At 45.2% G+C, this 12,564-nt stretch overlaps 1 protein-coding gene across 1 annotated transcript in view; it reads right to left on the bottom strand.

The window, feature by feature from the left end:
- Positions 1–3,790: 3,790 nt before the first annotated feature.
- The window catches only part of BCAN (brevican), a 25,013-nt gene continuing 16,239 nt past the window's right edge, over positions 3,791–12,564 (bottom strand). The window contains exons 9-14 of the mRNA XM_027871466.1: positions 9,193–9,300; positions 7,773–7,931; positions 5,753–5,835; positions 5,239–5,383; positions 4,490–4,680; positions 3,791–3,880 (exon numbers count right to left, since the gene is read on the bottom strand). Of these exons, the coding sequence (XP_027727267.1) occupies positions 3,791–3,880; positions 4,490–4,680; positions 5,239–5,383; positions 5,753–5,835; positions 7,773–7,931; positions 9,193–9,300 (776 nt within the window). The remainder of the gene's footprint in view (positions 3,881–4,489; positions 4,681–5,238; positions 5,384–5,752; positions 5,836–7,772; positions 7,932–9,192; positions 9,301–12,564) is intronic.

Below are 12,564 nucleotides of genomic sequence, written 5' to 3' on the forward strand. Positions count from 1 at the left end.
TAGTAGTAGTAGTAGTAGTAGTAGTAGTAGTAGTAGTAGTAGTAGTAATAGTAGTAATAGTAGTAGTAGAAATAAAAACCATAAAGCCTTATATGACTGCAAGGTAGTATTACTACTACTAGTACTAGTACGGCAGCTAGGTGTTTCAGTGGATAGAGTGCCTGGGACTGGAGTCAGGAAGACCAGAGTTCACATCTGGCCTCAGACATTTATTAGCTGTGTGACCCTGAGCAAGTCACTTAACCCTGCTTGCCTCAGTTTCCTTATCTGTAAAATGAACTGGAGAAGGAAATGGCAAACCACTCCAGTATCTCTGCCAAGAAAACTCCCAAATGGGGTCATGAAGAGTCAGATACAACTGAACAATAACACCACTAAGGGAGAAATCTTTGCCCAATGACTTGATAAATCGCTGGGGAAATGACATCACTCTTGACATTGCCACTATAGATTAAACCAGAAGGTGTATTTATAATGGAGTTGCAGCTGAATGGCAGCACAGTCCACCAATTCTTTCACAGAGGTCAGCAATGGAATTAGTGGAATTTTTTCATCTTGTACTCAAATGAAAATATCATTTCATGAGATACTCAGTCCCCTCATTTGGAAATGAGCACAATAAACAATTGCAGAAAGACCACTATGAAGATAATTGCAGTTTATGTACTAACATACCTATTGCAGAGGATGTTATAAGATCCTCCAACAGACTTAAGAGACAAGTAAATTCGATTTCAATGCAAAGGCAGAAACATAAGGGAGAAAAATAAAATATTGACATGGCAGGGTCATTTCAAAATCAGCTTTCTGTTTGTATTATTCAGATCACCAACTAATTAGGGCAAAGAAGTTCTGAAAAATGGAAGATAGACGAAAATAACGACATGGAGTCTATCACCATTTCTTAGGGAGATTTAATCAGTGTAAAACATGTGCCCCCATGAGATTAAAACAACCTAGAAACCACCTTAGCCAACAAACACCATCTCCTTGCTATGCAGTGAGACACGGAGGCAACACAGATTTAGAGCAGGTTAGAATTATTTGCAAAATGTATCAGAGAATGATGGCAGAAGAATTGTGAGCAGTGATGACTTAGAAAACAGCCAAAAAAAAAAAACCAACCAAAAATAGTACTTGGAGAAAATGAAGCTTCAATAAACTAATTGTGAGATTCATTTAGGCCAGAAGAGCATTTATAAATATAAAAGTGTACAACAAATAGGTTCAAAATGAAACAGATTTGCCACCATCTATTTTCACCAGCAATGATAATGGAACTAGTTAGCACATCTGGAGTCTAACACCTTAGCAAGTGAAGTACTAGATAAAAAGGCAGAAATGTTACTTAGGAAGATGAACTTGGAAATATAGTAAAAGAACGGAAAAAATAATGAACGGTATTTTTTTTTAACATTGCTAAGAAGACATCAGCAACTACCAACCCATAAGCCTACTTTTATTATCTCTTCAAAATCTCTGTGAGAATGGTTTACGTATGTTTGCAAGGATGTCATTGATGAAAGTATGAGAAAGAAACTGATGGGCTTTTGTAAATGATTTCCTAATGCAGACTACATCTTCACAGTCATGCAATTGACTAAGAGGTGCAGAGACTACAAAATCTGATACATCCATTGTTGATTACAAAAAATTTATTAGACTCAATGGAGTAAAATGTGGTCTTCTTCATCATACATCAAGGTCATCCAAGATTACCTTGATAGAGGCAATAACAGAGAGAACTTTGTCCAACAATCCTCTTAGCCTTAATATGGACTCAGGTATACAACAGGGAGACGTATGCTCACTGAAAGTTTTGGTCACTGTACTGGAGGATGTCTAGAACATAGTCCAAATGAAAGAGGGATTCCTTATAGATGGTGAGGTCTCTCAGATGCTTCTGGTTTGAGCATGACATTATGCTGATTGTGCCAAGCCTGGATCCACAGTTACACCAAATAGATCAGTCTAACGATCACAGGAGACAAAATCAAACAAATGAGGAATGAAGATATGGAGGATCATAGCATGAAACTGGATAGGTGAACCATTGAGTTGATCCAATGATACCTATATTTTGGTGGATAGGTACTGCAGATGGACAATGGCCTGGGCCCAGAATTAAGGGCGAAGAGGAGAATGAAATGGGAAATTCCATTACAATTTGGAAAATCGTGATGTGTTTGTAATGATTTCAAGCTGTTCCCTGACACAAAAACCCATTTTTCTCTGCACTGATATTCTCTCTTCTCTTGAGCTATGAACCATAGAACAGTATCATCTCTAAAGAATCAGAATGGTGGGTGATGGAAAGGGCAATAGAGAGACTCATGGTAGGTAGAAACAGGTCACATCATGCTACCAATTATGATTTTAAAGGAAGTTATCAAGGGTGAGGCATCCAGGGCAAGGGATGGATAGCTCAGATGCTGTCTTGGTACCCACAAAATACTCCAAGGCCTAGACGAAGGCCTCCAGCATGTAGGGTAGATACTCTGTGAAGAATTTGTGGGACGATATGGGTAAGAATCGCCTGGAATAAGAATTAAATGAGAAGCGATTTGCACCAGTGAAGAAAGTACCCACTTCAGTGAGATAAAGAATCCATGAAAGTATTATTATTATCATCGTCATCATTAGTTAATTACTCTTTGTTTTAGGTTATATCCATGTTTCTCTCAAACTGGGCAGCACGCATGCGTCCATACATGGGAGCCAGTCTGGAACTGAGCTCCTCATTAATTACTCTTATTCTGCAACAGCCACCACCAGGCTGGGCCTTTGTCACTCCTTGACAACCTGGGGTCTACTCAATCTCCAGATACTCCTCTGCCACTTTAAAAACAAAAGTCAATTTTTCCCTGAGTGGCAACAGTAGGTGTCAGGGTGGGCAGACTGTGAGACTGGGAGTCAGGAAGACCTGAGTTCAAATCTTGACTCAGACACAAGTCACTAAACCTCTCTGTGGCTAATTTCCTCATCTGTAGAATGGGAATAGTAATGGCACCTACCTCAGAGGGTTGTTGTGAGGATCAAATGAGGTAAAAAATGTAAAGCAAATTTTAAGGCGCTATATTAAGGCTGGCTATTATCATTATTATTGGTCTACTATTAGAAATTTTCTTTCACCTTTCATCCTCACCCCCAAACACATGCCCTGATATCAATCTCAATGTCAAATAGTTTTATTGCCTGTTTTCCTCTTGAGGGCACTTAGACCAATACCCCCCGGCCAGGAACCCATCCAACCCCATAGATCCCACTTCCTACAGAGCTGGGTCTTGTCCTTTAAGAGTAAGGGAGGAGCAGGCCTCCACAGGCACAGCATCCCCTATGGGAATAGAGAGGAAGGGCTGGGGAGGGGAGTTGACAGAGGCACTTGGAGACTGGGCTGTAACTAGGGAAGCCGAGCCCTAGCAGGAGCAGGGAGGTCCCAGTGGCCCTGCAGAGGGAAGACCCAGGATTGGCACCTTTCCCTAAGCAGCCCAACAGGGGCAATGAGGTGACTTCTGGTCCCCCAGGACTTCTGGTCAGGTCTTGCTGGTCCCTATTCACGATGTTACTCCTGCACCAAGGCCATCCCTGTTACAGCGTCTCATCCTGTGACCCCAAGGGGGAACACTAAGAAAAGCACCAACCAAGGAGCTGCCTATCAGAGTGGAGGTGTTGAGTTGGGGTGAGGGGAGTCGGTCAATGAGATTAGGGGTCCCTGCCCTGAACCACATGTTCGAGGCCCTGCCCCGACAGAAGAAAGGGAGGGAGGAAGAGAGGAGGTGGGGCCTGGGTGTCAGCAGTGTCCACCAGTTGCCCGGCAGCCTCCGGCCCTCCTAGCTGCCTGTCGCTCCTTCAGGGCCGTCCTCCGGAGCTGGGCTCGTGCCTGAGGGGGAGAAACACATTTTTGCTGCGATCTTTCCCCCAACCTTTCTCCCCACCCTTAGCCCTCCCAGCCTGACTCTGAAGCTCAGAGATACCCAGATTCTTAGAGCTAGAAGGGTTATTGTCACATGTCCTGCCCCAGAATCTCTTCTACCACATGACAAGTGGTCATACAAGGCCTTAAGTAATGAGGAATCCATTACCTCATGGGGCAGCGGCTCTTGTCATTGCTTTTATTATTGTTCTGCGACAACTCTTCACCTACTTGGAAATAACTATCACATCCTCCATCAGTTTCCTCTTATCCAAGCTCAATAGCCCCAGTTGAAGTGTCTGACAACCTATGACCCCTGACCTCTGGCCCCTGTATATAACTCTTTTTTTTTTTTTTTTTTGGTGAGGCAATTGGGGTTAAGTGACTTGCCCATTGTCACACAGCTAGTGAGTGTTATGTGTCTGAGGCCTGATTTGAACTCAGGTCCTCCTGAATCCATGGCCAGTACTCTATCCACTTTGCCACCTAGCTGCCCTTATATAACTCCTTCTTGGCTGTTCTGGCCCAGATGGATATCCTACTTCGTCCCAAACCCATCTAGACTCAAGAACTCACAGGACGTTTAGGTACACAGGAAATCTGAGGGGGCTCCCACTGGCCATCCTCAAGGCACCGGATCAGGGGAGAGTTGCGCTGGACCAGCCCTTCCTGGCAGTGATAGCGAAGCACATCATCTACTTCATAGCGGGACCTTGGCCGGCCAAAGACCAGGGCCAAGGGCAGCTCTGGGGGTGGTCCACAGGACACTAGGAGAAGGAGATTGTGAGAGGCAGTCAGGGAGGGCAAATTCTGACTGCAACTAGTGGTAGCTCCCACAGCCACATCAGGGACAACATGGGATAACAGGGAACACCACCCAGACACATACCCTAGGCCTTTTGGCTCCAAGGGGAGCCCAAATCACACCGATTGATAACCAGCTGTCCCTCTTTTCCCTTCCTGGGTCAGGGTTGCTAGCTCAGTACAATCAGTGCCCCAACCACAAGGTTAGTACAGCATCTCTAATCAGGATGGTATTTATTTATACTTACTTACTTGGTTGGCAATCATTCTACTATCCCCAGCTCTAGCCCCTCACCCCAGTATGCTCAAGCCCCTACCCCTCTCCAGTTGGTTCCATCCCCCTTTCCCTCTCCCTCGGTGTCTTTCGACCCCCTACTCCTCTCCCCCAGTGTCTCCCAGCTCCATACCCATCTCCTCTAGTGCCCCCTAGCCCCTTGACCCTCTTCCCTATGGTTTCTAGTGCCTCTCTTCTCAGCCCTCTCCCCTCTCTCCCCATTCTACTCCCTCTGGTCTTTCCTCACCCAGCCCCATCTTGCAGGTATAGGACAGGTGGTAGTTGCAGGGAACATCACTCCACTGTCCCTGGTCATGCCAGACCATGACCACACAGTTTTCTCCAGATAGGAAGTAGCTGTCTGGCTGCCCTGGGTTCCAGTTCTCATAAAGCTAAGGAAGGGAAGAAAGAAGGAGGACATCTGTGGGACACTGAAGAAGGCTAAGAGCTGAGGGGAGAGGGGCAGGAGCTGGGGGCAAGGATTTGGAAGCCTTGGGAGAGGGCAGGAGCTGGGGGACATGGTAAGTGAGAGGAGCTGGGGGGATATTGAGACAAAAGAACATGGGCTTAGGGGCACTGGGGGAGAAAGTGGTGTCTGGGAAGACACTAGGAAAGAGGGACAGGAGCTTTGGGGGCATGGAAGGAGAAAGCTAGGGACTGGAGGACAAGGGAGAAGGGTAGGGGCTTGAAGGAGACACTAAGGGAAGAAAAGGCTGAGAAGAAACCAATATGTGTATATGAAGACTTGGTTCTCCTCTCACCAAGGGAACGCCATCTGACCACAGGAAATCTCCCTCAATGGTTCTGTCGTTCAGCCCAATCCATTGGTATTCTCTGTATTGATCTAGAGAAGAGGAGACGAGATACAGAGATTTTAAGAATGAAGCCTGCAGCGTGGCTGTAGACCAGCAGAGGGCACCATTTCCCCGTTAGAACAGCACACTACATTTACCACTACGCAAAGTTCTTTCTGAAATCTATTCTCAATTCCTCCTACTGCCCTCTTCTCATTCTTCCCTATGTGGGAGTGCGACCCAGCCAAAGGAAAATGGAGAAATGATAATGCTTGAAGTTTGGCAATCAGGGATGCAGAAATGATGTTATAAAACTACCCAGAGGGGGCAGCTAGGTGGCACAGTGGATAGAGCTCTAGCCTTGGAGTCAGGAGGATTTAAGTTCAAATCCAGCCTCAGACACCTAACACTTACTAGCTGTTGACCCTGGGCAAGTCACTTAACCCTGATTGACTCACCAAAAAGCAAACAAACAAATAAAAACTGTCCAGAGCATGAAAGAAAAGGAGGTGGGGAATTGACCCTAGAAAAAGAAGGAAACTTTTCAACAAAGCCAAGAGTTCTTCAGGACAAACTGGAATATACGAGTGAGACAAGGAAGACTAAATGACAGGAGAAGCCAGAAGAGCTACAGTCAATAAACTCTGGGGGTTGAATCTCTAAGGTCCCTTTCCCAGCTCAAAAATCTATTATCTTATGAGCTGCTTTCCTATGGCTTAGAAGATGTAGTATCACTTTCCTTTTTTGTACATCTTCTAAGCCGTAGGAAAGCTGTTCATATAACAATAGATTTAGAGGATAGAAGGCATTAGAGAGGCAAACTCCAGTTGTACTGGTATGATAGCAGAATTGGGGTTTGAACTAGGTCCTCTGACTCAAAATTCAGTTTTCTTTCCATTGTATGCAACACCATATTGTAACTCAAAACACCTAATTTCTCATTCTGGTAGCCTCTTCCCCAAGAGGAAAGAGAGGGGAATATATTTATAGTGAGGGATGAGGAATGAGGAACATGACAATAGCATATGTATCCTGGATCTGGACTTTTTCTCTTCTTCTAGAATGTGGCATTAGAGGGAACAAGGCTTAGAGACCAGGAGCAAGTTTTTTTTTTTTGTCTTTTTTTGGGGGGGTGGCAATTGGGGTTAAGTGACTTGCCCAGGGTCACACAGCTAGTAAGTGTCAAGTGTTTGGTCTGAGGCCGGATTTGAGCTCAGGTCCTCCTGCCTTCAGGGCCGGTGCTCTATTCACCACCACCTAGCTGCCCCCAGGATCAAGTTCTGACAACCAGAAAACAGGGGGGAGGGGAAGAAGTACAAATATGCAGGAATGATAGAAAATATAGAGTTCCTGATTCACTGGGGGAAAGAGAATGGGGGAGGAGAGGAACTGGCAGACCACCTGGGAGTGATTCGATAAGGTAACCAGAAAAACATTGTCAATTATTCAAAATATGGATGTAGAACAATCAGGTTCGAAGCAGCAGAGCTAGAAATGAAACCAGGTCCTGTGATTAACTTCTGAGCACTTTTCACTGTATCAATATGACTATTACTTCTATATGCCAATATTGGTATATTTTCACTATCACAATGTGAGACAGGAGAATGTTAGGTGCAAATCACAATTCTTATACTTACTGGTTGTGTGTTCACAGGCAACTCACTGAAAACACTATATAAATGTCAGTATTTTTTGCCATCAGGAGTAAGTATATTTTGGTTTATTTCAACATGATCTATAGCTGTAAGTCAGGGCTGACCCCTGGAGCTTCGGCACAATGTTATGGCCAGGCTCAGTTTATATAAGGGCACAGCATTCCTGGTCCAGCTGGGTCACTGGGGCTTCAGGATGGACCACATTTCTGTTTTCAGCACCTTGGAAAGCACAGGGCACACGAGTGTTTGTTGAATACATTAATACCACCAGTGGCTCCCCAAAGTCCACCCAGGGCCCCCTCATCCCTGTCCACAGGGGTGCAGCTTACTGTTGATGAAATTCTGCTCCTCAGGTGTGCTGATGCTGGCTAAGTGGGCTCCATGAAGCCGGCACTGAGTTTCAGCCTCCTCCCAGCTCCTCCGAGTTGAAAAATGCTTGTAGCAAGAACCCTGGAAGGCATCCCAGCCAGAACTGCAGAATCGGAGTCCTGAGGCAGGAAGGGGAGTGAAGTCAGATGGAAGGGAAGGGGGTAGACGAGCATCTCTTAACTCTACTGGGAGTTATTGCTGCTGGCCAGGAAGGCTCAGTTTAGCTACCATCTCCTCCACAAAACTTTTCCTTATTTTCTTGGGAGGTATAAAGGCATTCTCAAAACTAGATAGAGAAGTAGGTGAGGCTGCTTAACAGGTTATCCAAGGCATGGTAGGAGGAGTGGGAAAAGCAGGTGGCCCTGATCCTACCCTACCCTGCCCCCCTCCAAGTTGCAGCAATTGAAATTCCCTCCTAAAATTTTCCTAGAATGCTTTTTTAAAATTTCTCTTTATTTTTTAATCCAATTGGATTGTAAGCTCCTTGAGGCCAGGAACTATCTTTTGCTTCTTTTTGTATACCTAGTGCTTAGCAATGTGCCTGGCACATAGTAGGTGCTTCATAAATGTTTATTGACTGATATCCATCACACTGTACCTTGTATTATACTTAATGCATGTATACACCATAACCTCCCTAACAGCAGGGAGCATTTTATCTTTCATTTTTGTATCCTCTGTGCCTAGCTGCCATGGCTATAGGGAACATGGTCAATTAACCAATTTAATATAATTCAAGACAAAGCATTTATTAAGTGCTTACTTAAGCACTGTGCTAGGGGTTAGGGCAGGGATGGGGAACCTGCAGCCTGGAGGCCACATGAGGCCCTCTAGGCCCTCAAGCTCAGTCCTTTAACTGAATCCAAACTTCACAGAACAAATCCCCTTAATAAAAGGATTTGTTCTGTAAAACTTGGATTCAAGTCAAAAGGCTGGACCCAAGGACTTAGAAGGCCACATATGGCTTTGAGGGTTAGGGGTGCAGATGTTTGTTGAAGTGATGTGAATTAAGGCAGTGACAGAGTTATAGAGTCCAAGGACTAGGGAAAACAGGGATCGGGGTACCAGAGAGGAAAGGGGGAACAGGGACACACTTTGAGGCTCTCAGATTCTTTCTCTTTCCAGTCTTGTTCCTTGACTTATCTTCCCCTAACCTCCAAGATGAGATAGGCCTCCCTGCTCTTATATTGTGGGAATTTGAGGTCTGGATCAGTAGGAATAAAATCTCTGGATCTTAGGGCTCTCAAGATTTATCCTTCTATCCCTTATCCTTCTAGAAACTTAGAATGCAGGCTGGAGGAAGGGGTGTGGATCTGGTCCTGAGTAGACCCCCAGTAGTTGAGTTGCCTATTGCTTTTGTCCCTTCCCATCTCCACTCACCAATCTCGCACAAGTTCCCCCCATAGCCGGGTAGACATAAGCAGTGGACACCATCACCCTCCTCGTAGCATGTCCCCCCATTGTGACAGGGGCTGGGCACACAATCACCTGCAAGGGGGCAGAGGTATGAGACATGGCAATTGTGGTCTAAGAGTTCAGGCACCTGTGGGATATCTCAAAACACATGTGAGATCCATCCCAGAGTAGGGCCTTGGCCATACCCAAACCTCCTTCCTGTCCAGAGCTCTTATCTTTCTCCTCTTCCCACCACCTCCTAGATCCTCATGCCCAACCCCTCAACCAATACCAGGCTTGGATAGGATTGGTCCAACCCAGACCCCAAGTCTGTCCTCCCATTCCCACTGAGACCAGGACCAGGCAGTGGATAGGAGCCACAGGAAGGGGGTACATACTCCTTCCCAGAATCTAACTTTCTAGAAGTGGCCAGTTAGAAAGCCCTGCAGGTTCCCCTGGTCATCCCCATTTGGTTCCCAGGTATTAAAGTTCACAAATTCCACTGAGCTTGGGATTCGATGTGGTAATTTCTGGGTGACTGAAGGCAGGAAGAAGGGCAGCAGTCAAAGCTTCAGAGGAGAAATCTGACTTCCCCCTTTGTCTGCTTACAGTATCAGCCTGTTCTGGAGGCCACTGGAAGCAAGAATTCAAATCCAGGAATTCTCAGATATTATTTCCATTGCGTCCCTTCCCTGCTTAATATTGCTGGACCCATGACCCTTTGTTTTCCAGGACTCCTTTTCATACTCTTCACTCCTGCTAGAGGAACCTGCCCTTGCCCTCATTCCACATCACAGCTCTTTCTCTGAGTCTTCTGTTACACAAGATTCTGTGTGTCTTCCTTTTCTTTTAGTTCCCCTCCTTCCCAACACTATTCCATAGTCCCTTCCCCCAAGAAGCCTTGCCAGCCATCACTGCCATCCCCATCCTGTGCTATCTCTCCCCCAAGGTTGACATCTAGAATGCTTACTGACACGACCATCTGTTCCAATCTCTGTACCTGGTGTAAAGTGGCAGAGGGTTCCGTTTCCCCCATCAAAGTAGGAGCTTCCTGAGGACAGAGATTCTGTCTTTTCCCAGAGGTTGGGAACTTTCTGAGGGTTGGTACTGTCTTCCTCATCAAACTTTTGACTTCTTAAGGGCAAAATCCAGTCCTCTTCCTTCTTCTGGATCCTTCCCACCCTTTACCTTCCTCCCACCCCAGATCCTAGGCCAGTTATCTACTAATAAAGGGTTCTCAAGATAGAAATAGGAGATGAGAAGGACTGAATGATCAAAACACAAGTGAACAGAGCTTTTTTTCTTTTTTTTCTTTTTAGACAATTGGGGTTAAGTGACTTGCCCAGGGTCACACAGCTAGGAAGTGTCAAGTGTTTGGTCTGAGGCTAGATTTGAACTCAGGTCCTCCTGCCTTCGGGGCCGGTGCTCTATCCACTGTGCCACCTAGCTGCCCCGTAAAGTTTATTTTCTTGAAAGGTCTCAAAGCACCTTCTTTCAGAAAAGATGTGTGGGAAACCAGGGAATAATCAAAGATGATGAATGGGATAACCAAGGCAAAGTTGTTGCAAAGTAGGTAGAGCAAGTGGTTCCTGGTCATAGAGATAGGCAAAAGGTGATCCCTACTGTCCAGTGGTTCACCGATCTGTACTCAGGTAGCCTTGTCCCCACTGGCTGGCTGCCTGCCTGCAGGGAAACTGAGTAAAAGTGATATTGATGACATCAGGGTTAATCTAGTTCACACTTTCTAGAATGAAGAGAGGTTTACAAAGTACTTCTCAACAACCCTATGAGGAAGGTTATGATAATTATCCTTAAACCCATCTTGCAAACGGGAAAACCGGACTGAAGTTCCAGCTTTGCCATGTTCTAGCTGTGTGACCTTGGGCAAGATGCAGATCATCTCAGAGCTTATTCCCTCATTTGTAAAATGGTGAAAGTTCCTATCTATATCATATAGCTATTATGAAAAAAGCATTTTGTAAATTCTGAAGTGTTACAGAAATGTGAGATATCAAGCCATATTCCCAAGGGCACACTGCTAGTGGACCTGAGCTGAGATTAGAACCCTATCTCCTGAACAGAGCCAGAGCTCTTTCCGTCACATCAGATCATCTCTTTGGACCACTGCAGAATGTGCGACCTTGGGCAAATTCCTTCCTTTTTTGGGCCTCAGTTTCCTCAACTGTAAATAAAGGAGTTGGCCTAGCTAATCTCTCTTCTCCATGCCAGCTCTAAATTTATGAACTTTTTAAGATCTCCCATCTTACCTGCTGCAGTCTCAGTCACTTCTTAAAGTTCCAAGTCTACATTATGAAGTGGAACTGTAACATCCTCTACAAAGGAGTAGTAACTAACAGAGTTAAGTACCAGCAGGACCCTACCATCTCCATGGTGAGAGTGTATATAGAGGAAATGTCCACTAATGCATTGATTAGTTCTATAACATGACAACAAAGGGCCTGGGGAAGAAGCAGAATTGGTTTAAATAAATTCTGGAATGACAAGGCTAGTTCTGGAAGAAAGATTCAGCTGATCCAGTCCTATACCTCTCTATTCTCCCTCTACTAACCCTACCATATTGGTTTCTCCCAATATGGTCAGTGCTGCCCCCTGGAGGGGATGGTCATGTCTTATATTAACTCCTTAAGTATCAGGTCAGACAAAGGTTGTGAAGGGATGACCCTTGCTTACTATAGACCCTGGCATAGCACCCTTTCCTACAGAGAACCTTCAAAGGATTCAGTGTTCTCCACCCCTATTTCTAGGAGGACTTTATTCATCTTCCAAGTGATCTGCGTTCCATATCATCTTCTTCTTCCTCTTTTACTCTATCCCTTATGCCGCAGACAGATGAAAGACATCTGTCTTTTCCATCTTTCCTATTCCTCTAATCTCCTGTTCCTGATAATCCAAATTCCTGAGAGTAGAGAACTGCTCCTTGCTATTTAATTATCATCTCTCCTGCTGCAATAGAAGCTTAGCAGCTCTTTCCCAGAGGCAACATGGACAGGGAGCATAGAAAAACTTCAAAGGGACAGTTCTATGCCCTCTTCTTCCTAAAAAAAAAGTGAGGATCATCATGAAGAGGAAGGGGAGAAAGCCTGGAATTGGAATTAATTCCAGGGTCTAAAATAGGAAAGACATGCCAATCCATTTCCTCCCCAACTCCACCCTGTACTTTTGAAGAGACCCGGAAACAGGGTAATTGACATAATGACCTTTCATCCTGAATTTCTGCCATCCTGTGTATTTGGGTGGTAGGGTGTGTTCTCTCTTTCCTTTCTCTCCAATTCCCCAAATATCTCCTCCCCCCACAGCTTCAGTTCTCTCTCTCTCAAGGGCTCCCCTCATACACTC

This window comes from Vombatus ursinus, unplaced genomic scaffold (assembly GCF_900497805.2).
Source record: "Vombatus ursinus unplaced genomic scaffold, bare-nosed wombat genome assembly UNPS02014798.1, whole genome shotgun sequence".
Taxonomy (NCBI): domain Eukaryota; kingdom Metazoa; phylum Chordata; class Mammalia; order Diprotodontia; family Vombatidae; genus Vombatus; species Vombatus ursinus.